We start from the raw sequence: 18,879 nt of genomic DNA on the forward strand, positions 1-18,879 counted from the left end.
ACATGTTACTAAACAATGAATGGGTTAACAAGGAGATCAAGGAAGAAATCAAAAGATACCTTGAAACAAATGCAAATTAAAACACAAGAAACCAAAATCTATGGAACACAGTGAAGGCAGTTGTATGAGGGAAATTCATAGCATTACAGGCTAACCTCAAGAAACAAGAAAAATCTCAAACAATCTAACTTTACACTTTAAGGAACAACAAACTAAGCCCAAAGTGAGTAGGACAAAGGAAATAATAAAGATCAGAGCAAAAATAAACAAAATAGAGTCTAAAAAAAGTACAAAAAAAATCAGTGAAACCAAGAGCTGGTGGTTCTTTGAGAAGATAAACAAAATTGACAAACTTTTAACCAGACTCACCAAGAACAAAAGAGAGAGGACCTAAGCCAGCGGTTCTCAAAGAGTGCGCCAGGGCGCACTGGTACGTCCTAGAAGATTTCTAGGCGCTCCCTGTGGTATTCCAGAGAAATATGTGTGTGTTGGGAACCAAAAAACCAACAGGGTTTTTGGAGTTTAGATTTTTGGGGGACAGAGGTATGGGGAATTGGTTGTAAACTGACCGTCTGCCCAATCCCCCACCTCACTTGCCGGATTAGGTTGCAAAAGGCTGTTAAACTGTGGTGCTGGATTGTTTACACTACCCCCAATGTTTTCCAGAAATACTGGAGGCAAGTTTCTTCTATTCTTTGGTGTAAAGTTAAGATGACATGTATGGTGAAGGTTTTGGATTGATGATTAAATATAAGGAATTGTCTCTTAAAGCCTTTTGGATTTCTATAAAAGAAGAATATGTGGCAATATCTAAAAAAGCTTTGAACATTTTACTACAATTTTTAACATCCTATTTATGTGAATTAGGATTTTCTACTCTCAACACAATTAAGAGTAAAAAGCGGCCTGACCAGGCAGTGGCGCAGTGGATAGAGCATCGGACTGGGATGCCAAGGACCCAGGTTCGAGACCCCGAGGTCGCCAGCTAGAGCACGGGGCTCATCTGGTTTGAGCAAATCAAACCAGATGGCCCAAGGTCGCTGGTCTGCTGAAGGCCCACGGTCAAGGCACATACGAGAAAGCAATCAATGAACAACTAAGGTGTCGCAATGCACAATGAAAAACAAATGATGGGTGCTTCTCATCTCTCCATTCCTGTCTGTCTGTCCCTGTCTATCCCTCTCTCTGACTCTCTGTCTCTGTAAAAAAAAAAAAAAAAAAAGAGTAAAAAGAGAAGAATTCTTCAGTGTACTGATGAGGAAATGAGAGTCTGTCTTTCAAATATATGCCCAAACGTTGAAGAAATCACTAGGACACATCAGGCTCATGTTTCTCATAAACACAAGAGTAAAAAAACTTAACACATTTGTGCCGGGACCTGCCGAATTTACTAAATATTACTAAGAATGTCTCTCTCCTTATAAAAAGATAACTTTTTTGTTGTTTTTTATTTTTTAACCCCTCTTTTTTACAAATTCTAAAAAGCATAACTCAAAAAATATAACATAAAAATGTTTTTTAATGTCAGAATAAATTTAATTTTGTCGTATTTATTTCATTTAATTACCATAAAGCACACTTGGACTTTATATTTCTTTCTTTAATATTTGACTTAATTATTATAACCTATTTCTCAGAAATTTGTATATAGTGCACCTACAATTATTTGTAGGATTTTAAATGCGCCTCAACTTCAAAAAGTTTGAGAACCACTGACCTAAGCAAATAAAATCAGAAATGAAAGGGGAGAAGTAACAACTGACACCAAAGAAATACAAAACATTTTGAGAATATATTACAAATAACTATGCCAACAAATTGGACAATCTGGATGAAATGAATAAATTCCTAGAAACATATAATCTTCCAAAACTGAATCAGGAGGAATCAGAGAATCTGGGCAGATTACAACTAGTGAAATTGAAGCAATAATCAAAAAACTCCCAAGAAACAAAAGTCCTGGACCAAATGGCTTCATTGCTAAATTTTACCAATCATTCAAAGAAGAACTAACACCTCTCCTTCTCAGACTATTCCAGAAAATTCAAAAGGATGTAAGAATCCCAAGCTCATTTCATGAGGCCAGCAGTATCCTAATTCCAAAAGCAGATAAAGACACTACATAGAAATAAAATTATAGACCAACAACATCCCTGATGAGCACAGATGCTAAATCCTCAAGAAAATACTAGCAAACTGGATCCAGCAATATAGTACATTAAAAAATCATACACCATGATCAAGTGGAATTTATTCCACGGATGCAAGGGTAGTACAGTATCTGCATATCACTTAACATGGTACACTACATAAACAAAATGAGGGACAAAACCCACATGATCATATCAATAGATGCACAAAAAGCATTTGATAAAATCCAGCCCTCATTTATGATAAAAAACTTTGAGCAAAGTGGGAATAGAGGAATGTACCTCAGTGTAATACAGGCCATATATGACAGACCCACAGTCACCGTCACATGCAGTGGCAAAAACTACAAGTGTTTCCTTTAAGACCAGGAACAAGACAGGGATGCCCACTTTCACCACTCTTACTCGACACAGTACTGAAATCCTAGCCACAGCAGTCAGAGAAAAGAAGAAATAAAAGGCATCCAAATTGGAAAGGAAAAATAAAACTCATTATTTGCAGATGACATGACACTGTATATGGAGAACCCTAAGTATTCCACCAAAAATTACTGGAACTGACAAATGAATTCACTAAAGTAGCAGGATACAAAAATATCCAGAAATCAGTTACATTTTTATACACCTATAATGAACTATCAGAAAGGATAATTTAAGAAAATAATCCCATTCTTAATTACTTGAAAAAGAATAATAGACTTAGTACTTTTTTTTTTTTTTTTTTGTGACAGAGAAAGAGAGAGACAGAGAGGGACATATAGGAACAGACAAACAGGAAGGGAGAGAGATGAGAAGCATCAGTTCTTTGTTATGGCACCTTAACTATTTAGTGATTACTTTCTCATATGTGCCTTGACTGGGGGGCTACAGCAGACCGAGTGACCCCTTGCTCAAGCCAGCGACCTTGGGCTCAAGCTGGTGAGCCTTGCTCAAACCAGATAAATCTGTGCTTAAACCAGCAACCTTGGGATTTTGAACCTGAGTCCTCTGCGTTCCAATCCGATGCTCTATCCATTGGGCTGCCGCCTGGTTAGGCAGACCTAGGACTAAATTTAACCAAAGAAGTAAAAGACTGGTACACAGATAATTATTAGACACTGAAGAAAGAATTTGAAGAAGATACAAACAAGTGGAAGCATATACCATTTTCATGGACAGGAAGAATTAACAACATTAAAATGTCCATATTACCCAAAATGATTTATAGATTCAACACAATTCCTATCAAGATACCAATGGCATATTGCACAGAACTAAAGAAATATTCCAAAAATTTATATGGAATCACAGGAGGCCATGAATAGCCACAGCAAACTTGAGAAAGAAGAACAAAGTTGGAAGAATCCCACTACCTGATATCAAACTATGCTACAAGGCCATAATAATCAAAACAGCATGATCCTGGCATTTTTGACATATAGATAAATGGAGCAGAATAGAGGGCCCGGAAATAAATCCACAAATTTATGGTCAATTAGTATTTGCCAGAGGAGACAATAGCATACACTGGAGTAAAGATAGCCTATTTAAGCTCTCGCTGGGTAGCCCAGTTGATTAGAGCATCATACTGATACACTAAGGTTGGGGGTCTGATTCCTAGTCAAGGGCACATGCAAAATCAACCAACGAATGCATAAATAAGTGGAATAAAAATTAATGTTTGCCCTGGCTGGATGGCAGAGTTCGTTGGAGCAGCGTCCCGAAGTTCAGAGGTTGCCAGTTCGATCACCGGTCAGGGCACATAACAGGAACAGGTTAATGTTCCTGTCTCTCTCTCCCTTCCTCCCTCATTAAAATCAATCAATAAAAATTAATATACAGCCTGATCAGGCGGTGGTGCAGTGGATAGAGTGTCGGACTGGGATGCGGTGGACCCAGGTTTGAGACCCCGAGGTCGCCAGCTTGAGCATAGGCTCATCTGGTTTGAGCAAAGCTCACCAGCTTAGACCCAAGGTCGCTGGCTCGAGCAAGGGGTTACTGGGTCTGCTGAAGGCCCACGGTTAAGGCACATATGAGAAAGCAATCAGTGAACAACTAAGGTGTCGCAACAAAAAACTGATGATTGATGTTTCTCATCTCTCTCCGTTCCTGTCTGTCTGTCCCTATCTATCCCTCTCTCTGACTCTGTTTTGTAAAACAAAAAAAGGCCTGCTTGAGATGAGATAAAAAAAATTTATATATATATATTTTTAAAAATTAATGTTTCTCTCTCCCATTTCCTCACCCTCACTCCCTCTCTCTCACTCTAAAAATCATTAAATAAAAAAATTATTATTTTGTTTTGCAATAGCCAAGATTTGGAAGTAGCCCCAAGTGCCCATCAGTAAATGAGTGGATAAAAAAGCTGTAGTACTGGAATACTACTTGGTCAAAAAAGATATAAAAAGGGAAATCTTACCTTTTTGCGGTGGACCTGGAGAGTATTATGCTAAGTGAAATAAACTAGAGAAAGACAAGTACAATGTGATTTCATTTCTGTGTTGAATCTAATGAACAGAATAAACTAACAAACTGTATAGAAACAGACTCTAGATATAAGGAACAAACTGATAGCTGTCTGAGGGGAGAGGGCTTGGGTGGCTGGGTGAAAAAGCTGAAGGGATTATGCAAAAAAAATAGAAATAAAAACTCATAGACAACAGCATGGTGATGAATAGAGGGAAAAGGTGGTGAGGGTGGATAGAAGAGGGTAAGGGGGATAGATGGTTACAGAGGAGACTTGACTTGGGGTGGTGAACACACACTACAATACACAGATGATGGATTATACAGTTGTACACCTGAAACCTCTATAATTTTATTCACCAATGGAAATCCAATAAATTCAATAAAAATAAAAAAATAAGTAAAAAAAAGATTAAATAAACCTATTTAACAGTTTCCTAAGTTAATTTAACCACAATCACTTTTTTTGCCTTAATATGAAAAGGCTGCAGAATTTAGTGAGTTGGGAAATACTGCACTTGTCAGTTACTTCAAACAAATTAATCTGATTTTGTTTATTAGATTAAGTTAAGGTATCAAGTTAAATGCCTTAAAGATGCTGCACCTGCCAGGATACAAGTAGGGGAAAAACTCAAGTGTGATTACTTATGCCGTTACCCTTAGTATCATATATCTGGATAGAAGGAAGTCAGTATATGAATACTTTATTCTTGAGTATTTGGAAATTTATTGTGTATAAAAGTTACATAAGATCAGCAGTAATTTGCAGTAAGTTGGACACTGTTGAAGATTAAGGTCTCACTGCTTGAGACCTTAAGCTATCTTTATAAAATAGTATTTTTTAATAATTGATATATGTTATTGAAAAAAGCCAGAAGTATTTTCTGTATGTAGATATAAAAGTAAGTAATAGCTTTAGCTTAAAAAGCAGATTTGTAACATAATATAAATCAAAAATATTTTTCTGTTTTTAGTGATGCAGTATGGGAAAGGCAAATCATGTTATTATAGGTTCCTGACCAAAGGACAACAGTGGATTTGGCTTCAGACTCATTACTATATCACTTATCATCAGTGGAATTCGAGGCCAGAGTTTATTGTTTGTACTCACACTGTAGTAAGGTAAATTCTTTTATAGAGTTTTGGAACTGTAGAAGTTTATAGGACAATTACTTTTTAAATATTTTATTTTCTCACTTGTGACAGGGTTGTAAACTTTAATATTTTAAAAACCTCTGATTTTTGAAATGATTTGAAGATTCTGCTCTTTAGTGATAATTAGATGAGTGACATGTATGCTCTCAGATTTAAACTACCATTAACTGACTATAATATGCTAGGCTCTGACTGTGTTCTTGATATGAATTACAAAATAACCATGGTGATATTGATAATGAAATTTGTGTGCTTGACTTGTTAATGAACTACAAAGCGATTTTTCCCTGTATTCATGGTTTTAATGTATTATAAACTTACATTATGTAGAAATAGAATGCAGGCATATATACATAAATAATTCTTGGCATATATTTTATGGTTTAGAGACGTTGTAACTGTGTTTTATGTACCAAACTCAATCATATAAAAGGAAAACCTGGAGTAGATAAGCATACTCTTTCTAATTTAAATTCTCTTTTAAAAAAAAAAATTATTGATTTTAGAAAAAGAGAAAGGGAGAGAGAAAGTGGGAAACATCGATTTGCTCCACTTATTTATGCATTTATTGGTTGATTCCTGTACGTGTGCTGACTGGAGAGCAAAGCTACACACCTTCGTATATCAGGACAGTGCTCTGACCTGCCGAGTCACCTGGCCAGGGCTCATTCAAATTCGGTTAATTTAATAACTGTGCAATTACAGGTCACTTACATTAGATACCTGGAAAAATGCAGTTTGAATTAAGGTACTGTACACGTTATAGGTTTATGCAGTGCATGGAAAATAGTCTGAAATTAGGAAGCAAGTAAGACACATAAACACTGAATGGGTGCGCCTCCGCACCTCTGCAGCATTTTAAATGAACAACCGAACATTGAAATTCTATTTCTTTTTTCATTTGTAGCTATGCAGAAGTTAGGGCTGAAAGACGACGAGAACTTGGCATTGAAGAGTCTCTTCCTGAGACAGCTGCTGATAAAGTATGTATCTTACAGTTTTAAAAAAGATACTGCATTTCTTTGCAATGAAAAACAGGTTCAGTAATTTATAGGAAAATTATTTTTTAAATATTTTACTTCTGATAGAATTATAAACGTTAATATTAATATTTTAAAATCTACTCTACTTCTGAAAATGGTAAGAAGGGTATGCTGTTTAGTGATAATTGGATAAGAGACGTGTACTCTCAGATTTTAACTACCATTTATTAATTGCCTATAACAGGGGTTGGGAACCTATGGCTCGTGAGCCAGATGTGGCTCTTTTGATGGCTGCATCTGGCTCGCAGACAAATCTTTAATAAAAAAATAATAACTTAAAAAATATAAAACATTCTCATGTATTACAATCCATTCATTTCCTACCGCTCATGTTCATGGTTGCAGGTGGCTGGAGCCAATCACAGCTGTCCTCCAGGACAACAACAAATTTTTATTGGATAATGCGTAATGTACATAGGTCGTTGTATGGCTCTCCCGGAATTACATTTTAAAATATGTGGCGTTCATGGCTCTCTCAGCCAGAAAGGTTCTGACCCCTGGCCTATAATATGCTAGGCTCTGGCTATATTCTTTATGTGAATTACAAAATATATTTTACTCCTCAGGCATCCTTATCTAGTAGGCTGTATCCCCACTTTGAAAATATTGAAACTGACTTTGGGGGTGGGGAGAAGCCTCCCCTAAAGACACATGACTGGGAAGTTATAGTCAAGAATTTTAACTCTGGTTTCTCTTCATTTATCATGTAGAAGTGTAGTGTGTTAGTTGCCTATGGCTGTGTAACAAAATTTAATGATATAAAATAGCAGTTATTAACTCATAGTTTCTGTGGTTAAAAATTCAGGCACAGTTTAGTTGGGACCGATTGTTTAGAACTGGTCATGAAGCTGCATTTAAAGTGTCAGCCTAGGGTCTCTTACAAGCTTGTAATCAAGGTGTCATTGGGAGCCACAGTAATCTCAAGTTTCAATGGGGGCACAGTCTGTTTCCAGACTCACTTTGGTTGTTGGAAGGATCTGATTCCTTATGGGCATTTGGACTGAGGGCCTTGATTCCTGGCTGGCTGATGATGAGAGGTTACCCTCAGTTGCTTTCTAGGAGGCCCTTTCCATCAGGCAGTGGGACAGTAGATAGAGCGTCAGCCTGGGATGCTGAGGACCCAGGTTCGAAGCCCTGAGGTTGCCAGCTTGAGCAAGGGCTCACCAGTTTAAACACGGGGTTGCTGGCTTAAGCATAGAATCATAGACATGACTCCATGGTCGCTGGCTTGACCTCAAAGGTCTCACTAGCGTGAGCAAGGGTAATTGACTCAGCTAGAGCCCTCTGGTCAAGGCACATATGAGAAAGCAATAATGAACAACTAAGATGCTGTAACTATGAGTTGATGCCTCTCATCTCTCTCCCTTCCTGTCTGTCTGTTCCTCTCTGTCTCTCAAAAAAGTAAAAAAAAAGAAAAAAAAAAAAGAATTTATATAAAAGTATGTTAGGCAGGCAGCAAGCCAGAGGACAATATGGGAGATATTAGTCATTCACTAACCTTGTTGAGTACTTCGGAAGTACTCAACAAGGTTACTGAATGACTAAATAGTGCCAGGAAGGTACCAGACATGGTTCTAGAGGCTGAAAATACAGCAGTGAATAACATAAACAGGCTCTCTGTTCTAGGATTCTGTGTGAAAGAATGTTTCAAAGAAGCTTTGTATACATAGAGGAAGAAGATCCAGTATGTTTGAATAAAAGAAATTTTCTTAGAAAAGTGTTTAACTCTAGAGTTCCTTGAAATGAGTACCATTGTACAACTAAAGTAACATAGATTGTTCCCCTTGCTTCTTTATTTTCCCTCCTGCCAGTGTTCATGTCTAGTAAATTCAACTAGCCCTATTTCCAAAACATACTCCAACTGTCTGCTTTCTCACTGAGTTTGCTGTTACCACCCTGATCCACCAGGGAGTTTAGGGAAGAAGTCTACTTGAGATGTATTTCTGATAAACTTCAATGTGTGGTTTTAAAGTCATGAGTCTAAACAGGATCACCAAGGGAATGAATGTAGAGAAAGATGACAACCAGCATTGATTTTGGGAAAGAGGGGTTTGTAAGCAATATTGATAATTTGGGATCACTGAACTGAACCATAAGAAAACATTTATTTTATTCTTTCTTCTTAGAGCCAGGATTCTGGGTCTGATAATCGTATAAACACAGTCAGTCTCAAGGAAGCATTGGAAAGGTTTGATCACAGCCCCACCCCTTCTGCTTCCTCCCGGAGTTCAAGAAAATCATCTCACACCGCAGTCTCCGACCCTTCCTGTGAGTACTCCAGCTTGAAAGCAGACTTCATTCAGAAGACAGTGTTTGTAAACTGTTAACTGGTATCACCATTTTTAATCAGTGCTACTTTAAAATAAGTTTTTTCACTTCTGCAGTATATATTAAACTTTCCAGTGAGTAAGAAGCACATTGCTCATATTAGCGAAGAATTAAGTTTATGAGATAGCCTATAAAATATATAGGTAACAGTGTTGCTGGTGTTGTTTTTAAGCATCCCTCAAAAAGAAAGAATTACTCCCTTTTTTTAAAACTGGTAGAGCCAGTAAGTATTCTTTATGTTTGCTCTTTGAAAGTATTTTCTAAGAGTCTCGTCTTTATGAAGACTTGCATAATTGTCATGAAAGTAGTAACCTTTCTTTATAAACAGTAATTTTGTTTCTCAGGGTATTAAAACTATATATACTAGTAAGGAGAAAAGAGTTGTGATGAACTACTCAACATTGTGGGTAAAATATCAGAAGTTAAACATACAATTTCTGAAATCTTAGGGAAAAAATTTTATACTACTGTAGCTGTTTTCTTCTTTAAAATATTTTAATTTTTTGTGGTAAGACCACTTAAAATGAGACCTACCTTTTAAATATTTTAAGTGTAGATCTTTTAAAAAACAAATGCCTGACCTGTGGTTTTGCAGTGGCCAGGGTGTTGATCCGGAATGTTGAGGTCACTGGTTTGAAGACTTGGGCTTGCCCGGTGAAGGCACAGATGAAAAGTAACTACTAGGAGTTGATGCTTCTGTCCCCGCCCCCCCCTTTTCTCTCTCTCTCTCTCCCTCCCCCCTCCTCTCTCTAAAGTCAAATAAATTTTAAAAAAATTGTAAGTGTACAGTACGTTGTTGTTTGCTGTTGGTATCGTGTTTACAGCTGATCTCTAGAGCTTATTCATCATGCTCAGCTGCAGCTTTAGCCTGTTGCTTAGTAGCCCTACTTTCCCTCTGCCCAGCCTGTGGCAATGACCATTCTACTCTGATTTAACAAATTTGACTATTTTAGATACCTCAGATAATGGCGTCATTCACCCCTTGTCTTTCTGTCATTGGCTTTATTTTGCTTAGCCTGATGTCCTCAAGATTTCATACTGGTGTTGCATATTGTAGAATTTGCTTCTCCTTTTTTTTTTTTTTTTTTTTACAGAGAGGGATAGACAGGGACAGACAGACAGGAAAAAAGAGATGAGAAGCATCAATCTTTAGTTTTTCGTTGTGCATTGCGATACCTTAGTTGTTCATTGATTGCTTTCTCATATGTGCCTTGACTGTGGGCCTTCAGCAGACTGAGTAGCCCTTTGCTCGAGTCACCGTCCTTGGGTCCAAGCTGGTGAGCTTTGCTCAAACCACGTGAGCCTGTACTCAAGCTGGTGACCTCAGGGTCTCAAACCTGGGTCCTCCGCATCCCAGTCCAACGCTCTATCCACTGTGCCACTGCCTGGTCAGGCGATTTGCTCCTCCTTTAAGGTTGGGTTGTATCCCATTAATTATATATACATGGGTAGGAAGAAGTAGGTTTACAGTTGTGAGTGCATGAAACAATTTATTCTTGTATTATTGTTTATTTGTTAATGTATTTTCCATACAAACAACTGTAAACCTACATTTGTCTACCCTTATGTATACCACATTTTGTTTATCCATTCATCTGTCAGTGGACATTTGGTGTGTTTCAACATCTTCACAGTTGTGAATAGTGCTTCAGTGAACATGGGAGTGGTAGTATGTCTTTGATATCCTGATTTCAGCCTGTTTGGATAAATACTCACAGGTGGGATTGCTGGATCATATATTGTAGTTCTGTTTTTAATTTTTTATGAAACCTCCAGACTGTTTTCCACAGTGGCCGTTTCATTTTGTATCCCTACTGATGATGTGCAGGAGTTCCAGTTCATTCTCATTCTTGCAAACACTTGTCTTTTGGTTTTGTTTCTTTAAACACTTTTTTTTTCATTGATTTGAGGGGGTGTGGGGAGACAGAGAGAGAGAGAGAGAGAGAGAGAGAGATGCATTAACTTGTTTCACTTAGTTGTTCCATTTAGTTGTGTACTTGTTGATTGCATTTCTTACATGCCCTCAATGGGGTTGAACCTATGACCTCTGGTGCTCTGGGTCAGTGCTTTATACACTGAGTTACCTAGCCAGGGTCATTTGTTTTGTTTGGGGGGGGGGGATTGACAATAGTCATTGTTACAGGTGTGAGGTAATATCTTATTGTCATTTTTATTTGCATTTCCCTGGTAATTAGTGATGTTGAGCATTTTTTCATATGCCAATTGGTCATTTGTATATCTTCTTAAATGTCTATTTAATCTCTTAGGCCATTTTTTAGTTGAATTATGTTTTTTTATTATTGAGTTACAAGAGTTGTAATCATTATTATATTTAAGATTTTTTTCTATTAAGATTTCACTGTCCTTAAAGAAGAAGTAATTAAAATAAATTGTATTGTGTAGACCACTTATGTTAAATATTTTAGAAAAGAACCCAAATACCTTATTTTTATTCACTGAAATGCATTTTGAGATTCATTTTTGAAAACTGTATTTTATAAAATACTAATACTGTTCTGTTTTTGTTGACTATTCCTAGCAACACCAACAAAGATTCCAACAGATACTAGCACTCCTCCCAGACAGCATTTACCAGCTCATGAAAAGATGGCACAAAGAAGGTCATCATTTAGTAGTCAGGTAAATAACTTAGCATTCTTCTGAATAAAGGTTTATGAAAGGGGAATAAAAATTATCTAAATCTTTAGAAATTCATTGATTTATTATCCCTGTCTATAGAGATTTAAATAGTTGTTGGTAAGCCTGACCTGTGGTGGCGCAGTGGATAAAGCGTCGACCTGGAAATGCTGAGGTCGCCGGTTCGAAACCCTGGGCTTGCCTGGTCAAGGCACATATGGGAGTTGATGCTTCCAGCTCCTCCCCTCCTTCTCTCTGTCTCTCCTCTCTCTCTTTCTCTCTCTCTCTCTCTCTCTCTCTCTCTGTGTCTCCCTCTCCTCTCTAAAATGAATAAATTAAAAAAAATTAAAAAAAAAATAGTTGTTGGTAGATGACACTTATTCAAGAACTTTATTTTTTTATGAAGTGGTTATCAACATATCAGTCCTATACTTACTTTTCAAGTAAAATGTTATATAACGGTATGTATTTTAACAGTTATGAAATGGTGATAATTTAGAGTCATTCTATATCTGAGTTTAAATACGAATGACTTTCTGTTAAGTCCAGTCAACTCTTAGTGAGAGCCCATGCAGGGTAATGTGGCAGAGGCCTTGGATGATTAAAAGGTAAGTAGGGCACAGGCATTTTCATTGTAGAAGGGGAGACATGTCTGTACTAGGTTAAAAAAAGTGTGAAGCAAATTGTCATTTAGTTATAAAGTTTATAAAGGTATCATAGTGATATTTCTGGTGGAAGTACTCATGTGTAGGAATGATCATCACTCAGTGTTGTTTTTATTTTGCTTTTAGTCAATAAATTCCCAGTCTCTTGGTCAGTCATTAACACAGCCAATGATGTCTCAAGCCGCAAATTTATCAGTTCCACAAGGCATATCACAGGTACTTTTGTTTGTTTCAGTTGAGTATTTTGAAATGATAAATTGTTTTTAAGCTAATATAGATTTAAAAAATATATTTTCTTACAGATGCAGTTAAATCTCAACTAGGGGCATTGAGAATACCTGGGGATATTTTTTATTGTCATTGTCATGAGGGTTCCACTAGCCCTTAGTTTAATAGACAAGGGCCATGGATGCTAATTGTCTTTTTAGATGCATGACAGTATTGCATAACAAAGAATTACCCTGCTTAATATGCCGTATCACCTCTATTGAGAAACACTACAGACGTACAGATAATTAAAAATGAAATACAGCTGTTTATTTTGTTTTTCCTATGAATATTGGAAGCATCAAGTAATTTTATTCATGTATTCATTTATTTGTTCATATATAGAACATTTATTGAGTCCTTGTATGCATCAGATATTGCAGGTGCTGGCAGTACAAAAATATGTAATATCTATACTAACAGACTTGATTACAGTGACAGAGAACTACAATATAATACCTAGTCTGTGCTCAAGGTGTACAGACCGACAGGTGGACACATTAGGTGGACACTTAATGTATCCCGAGGAAGTGAAGGAAAACTTTCTGGAAGTTTTTGCTTAAGCTGAGTCCTGAAGGAGGCCTAAATATAAACATTAATGAGACAAAGGAGAAGTATTTTAAAAATAAGAAGAAATTACTTTTGATTACAAATTCCCAACTTGTAATTCATGACTCTGTACCCATTCAGTACCTCAAACACATTAAAAATACTACGGAGTAGTTGTCAAAATAATTTAAATTTTTTTACTGTTTTGTTTGGCATTAAATATACTTTGACTTAACAGTATCTTAATTTCAAATAATGATAGTTAACAATAGGTAAAAACAATATTTTTCCAAACATGCCTTTGTCTTTTATGGTTAATTTTTTAATTGTCCATATAACACTAATACAAATATATTGACAATGCTATAAATTTTCTGAACGTCATAACTGACTTTTAGCAGCATCTGATCATGTAAGGTGTTTATACTATTACTCAATATTATATGCAGTTGTAATTGTTTTTATCAGCAGAGTTTTAAAATGCTTACTTTGAAAGTTAACAGAATCCGTTTTTAAAAATGTAGACATTTTTAATATTATTTCATTAATCTCAAGATACTAAAACATTTAACTTTTTTTTTTTTTCATTTTTCTGAAGCTAGAAACGGGGAGAGACAGTCAGACAGACTCCCGCATGCACCCGACCGGGATTCACCCGGCACGCCCACCAGGGGCGAGGCTCTGCCCACCAGGGGGCGATGCTCTGCCCATCCTGGGCGTCGCCATATTGCGACCAGAGCCACTCTAGCGCCTGAGGCAGAGGCCACAGAGCCATCCCCAGCGCCCGGGCCATCTGCGCTCCAATGGAGCCTTGGCTGCGGGAGGGGAAGAGAGAGACAGAGAGGAAGGCGCGGCGGAGGGGTGGAGAAGCAAATGGGCGCTTCTCCTGTGTGCCCTGGCCAGGAATCGAACCCGGGTCCTCCGCACGCTAGGCCGACGCTCTACCGCTGAGCCAACCGGCCAGGGCCTTAAAACATTTAACTTTTAAAGGAATATTTTTATGAAATAAAGAATACCTATTTTATAAAAAATGTTAAGTATTCAAATCTCATTTTTTGTTTAGTGACAAAGATAAACACTTTGCCTCTTAGTTCTATGGTTTTATTTATTCTGCCTTATGTTTGTTTCTATTTTCTTATTTGTACTTGATAGAAGTTCTGTAAGTGGTGTCATTGTAATTATTCAAAGGTATAAATAACTTCGCTTGGGATACAATATATTTGTATCATACACACAACATTTTGGAGAATATTAAAAAATTAAGGAATGAGGGAATTGAGGTACTAAATTTGTAATATTTTGTCACACCTAACATAATCTTATATATGATGGGGTCTGGTTATTATCAACTTCAGAAGTGAGGGTGGTATACTTTGCAAAGTAATATTCCATATCCTCAGTACAGACTTTTGTAGTAGAGTAAAAGCTTTTGGGGAGGCATTTCTCACTTTTAGATGCGGTTTATTTGAGAAAACTATTTAAGACTAAAACATTTCCAATAAAGTAAAATTTTTTCTGCTCTTATACTGTATCCTGTGCTGAATATTAATGGAAAAAATTAAATAAATGTAATTTAAATAATTAAGTGTAGATTTAAGTGGTGAATCCCTAAATGTTGCCAAATTTCAAGCAGTAGTAAATAGAAGGTGAGTATGACTCAGTGAAACATAGACAAATAAGTAAAATTGAAACCCCTGTTAATAGAATAACTTTTTTTCATTTGTTTATTATTCATTCATTCCTAATTGCTTAGTCTTTAAAAGCTTGTGTTTGGTATTTACCTGAGAACAGTTTCATTTGAAAATATGAGAGAAATACTGTGGTTGATTATCTGTCAGTTTTGTAAGTTTCTAATGTTGTGCACAAAGAGGCCATGATAACTTAGCTGCAGGCTTTGTTAAAGGGTAGCAATAAAGCTAAGTAACTTGTTCTATCAACTGATGTAGCCACAATAACTGCTCAGGTCTTTTAACACCATTGTATACTTTTAATCAGTCAAGGTGCAATCAGAAGTCAGAAGCTATACCAGAAAATTGAACAGGGGTAATATGAAAAATTGTTAACTGTTAACAGGGATTAAATACTAAATTTTAAAGCCTGTAGGGATAACAGTTATAGAAACAGCTCTAACTGCAGTGAAAGAGAGAGTACCCAAGGAAGAAACAACTTGGAAGATTTTCCCAACACCTCTAAACGTCTCCTCTTCCAGGCCAGGCTGAGAATCAGATTCCACTGGGGGAGGTGTGGCTGTACCACTGGATGTTAGAGAGGTTCACTGAGGTGCCACAGACTAGGAGTGGAGAGCAGGAGGCCACCTGCTGGAGTACCAGTCAGTTTTGCTGGGGAGCTGAGTACCTGGATCCTAGTGAGACCTGCTGGAGAAACACCTGCTGGGGTGCTGATGAGACTCAGGAAGCTACCCACTGGCAGAAGAGCTAGAAGGAAAATCACTAGAACCAGAAAGATAAGCATCTACCTTTGTGGTATCCCTTCAGCATCATCAACTGGTGTGGCTAAGTTTGTGCCTGCTGGTAAAGGAGAAATGTTTGTAGAGTCCAGCTCCAGTACAGCAAAGCCAAGCAAAGATGGGTGAATTAGCTGAGAGGCAGGCAATAATGTTGGTGACTAGCATAATAGTCTTAGCTTTTGCTCTAGTGCTTATCTTTTGCATTGCATAGTTATGAGGAATAAGTAATTCTAAAGTATCTAATACTTTTTTCTATACATGGTACTTCAGTTTCAGTTTTCAGCACAATTAGGAGCCATGCAGCATCTGAAAGACCAATTGGAGCAACGGACACGAATGATAGAGGCAAATATTCATCGGCAACAAGAAGAACTAAGAAAAATTCAAGAACAACTTCAGATGGTGCATGGTCAAGGACTGCAGGTAATATATTACTATATTTGATTTAAACAAAGCATGCCATTCACATTTTAATTTCTTAGGGAAATTGACAGTTTCTAATTAAAAGTGACAAGCAAGAAAGGCTTCTGGTCAAGATGATGGAGTAGGTAAACACTATATTCATCTTCTCTCATGACCACATCAGAATTACAGCTAAGCTACAGAGCAGCCATCATTGAAAACCACCTGAGTTCTAGCTGAACACAAGTCCTATAAGTAAGGATTTACAGAGGAAGCCACATTCGGACTGGGAGTGGCAGGGAGCACAGCGATAGAAAAGGGGCCGATCCCATACCTACGTGTTGCAGTTGAGAATGTGCAGGAATATCTCAGTTGCAGAGGTCCTCCTGAGAAGCAAGGGGTTCCAGCCTCATACTAACATAGGGTCACTGCTGGGAAGAGAAGTCCTTATAACTTCTGGCTGTGAAAACCAGCGGATATTGTGGCTAAGTGAAATAGAGGGCTGCTGGAGTGCCAGGTCTTCCTCTAAAAGGGCCCATGCACAGACTTACTGGCACTCTCTCTGAGCTTTAGTGCCAGGGCAGCAGCTCAAAAAGGTGCCAGAGACATTCAGGGAGGAACTGAAGTGTTTGGCTTCAGGATGAGAATTAGAGGGGCAGCTTTCTCCCAGACGCAAGGGCTGGCAGAGGCCAGTGCCCTTTTGCTGAGCACTTCCACTGCAGGCACAGGCGGGTGCCATATCTTGAGCCCACCAACCTGCCGATCACTGTTCCCCCTGCCCTGGTGACTCCCTAAGACCTTGCCCCACCAAAGCTGTTTCCAGTGGCTTTTTCCTACAAATGGCCTGTCTTAACTCATGTGGAGGACTTTCGTAAAACCTCTCAGAGGTTCACAAACCTCAGACAAGCAGCATGTATAATCACAGCATGCCATATACTTCTTGCTATGCAGCCCTAAGCCCAGCACTAATGGTAGCAGCTTCAGTTAGCAGCTTAGCCCTTCCCAGCACAAGGAAGGGCTAAGTATACCAACTGGCCCTGGGCAGGGCAGGGCAGCGGCTAACCTTGGCCTGCACCTCCCAAGAGGCTTCAGAACTAACACAGCTGGTGGTCAGCTTCATACCATGCAAGAGCACCACCCAACTACCTCCACAAATGACACACTCAGAAGGACCAGAGCCCTGCCAAAGTGGATCTTGCACTGTAGGGTTAGCCTCTGCATGACAGCTCCTCCATTGTAGTCGTGGCCAGTCCTCACCGTCAATCAGTCTGAGGCTCAATCCCTCCCATTCACATGCCAAGAGAAATCAAGACTCAGCTACATCAGAAGGGCACACACAGCCCGCACATGGGACATACTTGGAGCACCTGACTTAGATGACTAGAGGAGACTGTGCCACTGGGCCCCACAGGACACCTACTGCCCGAGGCTTAGTCTGCTAACACTGGGATACTTAGCGGCTCTCCCTGATACATAGAAACAAAGACCGGGAAGCAGCCAAAATATGGAAACAAACATGTTCCAAATGAAAGAACAGCAAAACTCCAGAGAAAGAACTAAACAAAATGGAGACAAATAGTCTACCAGATGTAGAGTTCAAAACACTAGTAATAAGATTGCTTGGTGATCTCAGAACTTCAACAGAGACAGAAAATATAAAAATGGAGATAGAATACATAAGAACCAGTCAGAAATGAAGAAGGCAGTAACTGAAATGAAGGCTACATTAGAGGGAATCAACATTAGATTAGATAAAGTAGAGGGTCAAATCAGTACGCTGGAAGATAAGGTAGTAAAAGAACACCTAATCAGAACAGCAAAAAGAAAAAAATGCAAAAAAATGAGGGTAGTTTAAGGCCCCTCTGGGACAACATCAAGTATACTAACATTCACATTATAGGCAGAGCAGAAGGAGAAGAGGCAGAACAAGGAATTGATAACCAATTTAAAGGAATAATGATGTAAAACTTCCTCAACCTGGCAAACAAAACAGACATACAAGCCCAGGAAGTGCAGAGAGTCTGAAACAAATGGACTTGGAGGCCCACACCAAGACACATCATAATTAAAATACCAGAGGTCAAAAATGAGGATTGTAAAAGCAGTGAGAAAAAGCTGTGACCTATTAGGGAGCTCCCATAAAACTATCGGATGATTTCTCACCAGAATGTTTGTAGGCCAGAAAGGATTGGCACAAAATATGCAGTGATGAAAAGCAAGGACCTACAGCCAAGATTATTCTACCCAGCAAAGCTATCATTTAGAGTTGAAAGGCAGAAAAAAAGAATAATAATAATAATAATAAAATGGCAATAACTGCATCTCTATCATCAATTACTTTAAATGTAAATGGATTTAAATGCTCCAATCAGAAGACATAGGGTGACTGAATGGATAAGAAAACACGACCCGTATATATTCTGTCTGCAAGAGATTTCAGCTAAAAAGATATAGACTGAAAGCAAAGGGATGGAAAAAGATACTTCATGAAAATGAAAAAAAAACACAAAACAAAAACAACTAGGCTAGCAGTGCTTTTACCAGACAAAATAGACTTTAAAATAAAGGATATAACAGTGGTCCCCAACCCCTGGGCTGCGGACCGGTACCGGTCCATGGGCCATTTGGTACCAGTCCACAGAGAAAGAATAAATAACTTCCATTATTTCTGTTTTACTTATATTTAAGTCTGAACGATGTTTTAATTTTAAAAAATGACCAGATTCCCTCTGTTACATCCGTCTAAGATTCACTCTTGCCGCTTGTGTCGT

General features: G+C 38.0%; 1 protein-coding gene across 13 annotated transcripts in view; it reads left to right on the top strand.

Moving 5' to 3' along the window:
* The window catches only part of CLOCK (clock circadian regulator), a 112,491-nt gene that overhangs the window by 76,687 nt on the left and 16,925 nt on the right, over window positions 1–18,879 (top strand). For all 13 annotated transcript variants that reach the window (XM_066280030.1, XM_066280029.1, XM_066280025.1 and 10 more), the window contains 6 exons: window positions 5,570–5,717; window positions 6,658–6,733; window positions 8,920–9,061; window positions 11,661–11,761; window positions 12,550–12,639; window positions 15,977–16,129. In XM_066280030.1, coding sequence (XP_066136127.1) covers window positions 5,570–5,717; window positions 6,658–6,733; window positions 8,920–9,061; window positions 11,661–11,761; window positions 12,550–12,639; window positions 15,977–16,129 — 710 coding nt within the window. The remainder of the gene's footprint in view (window positions 1–5,569; window positions 5,718–6,657; window positions 6,734–8,919; window positions 9,062–11,660; window positions 11,762–12,549; window positions 12,640–15,976; window positions 16,130–18,879) is intronic.

This window comes from Saccopteryx bilineata, chromosome 5, assembly GCF_036850765.1.
Source record: "Saccopteryx bilineata isolate mSacBil1 chromosome 5, mSacBil1_pri_phased_curated, whole genome shotgun sequence".
NCBI classification, from domain to species: domain Eukaryota; kingdom Metazoa; phylum Chordata; class Mammalia; order Chiroptera; family Emballonuridae; genus Saccopteryx; species Saccopteryx bilineata.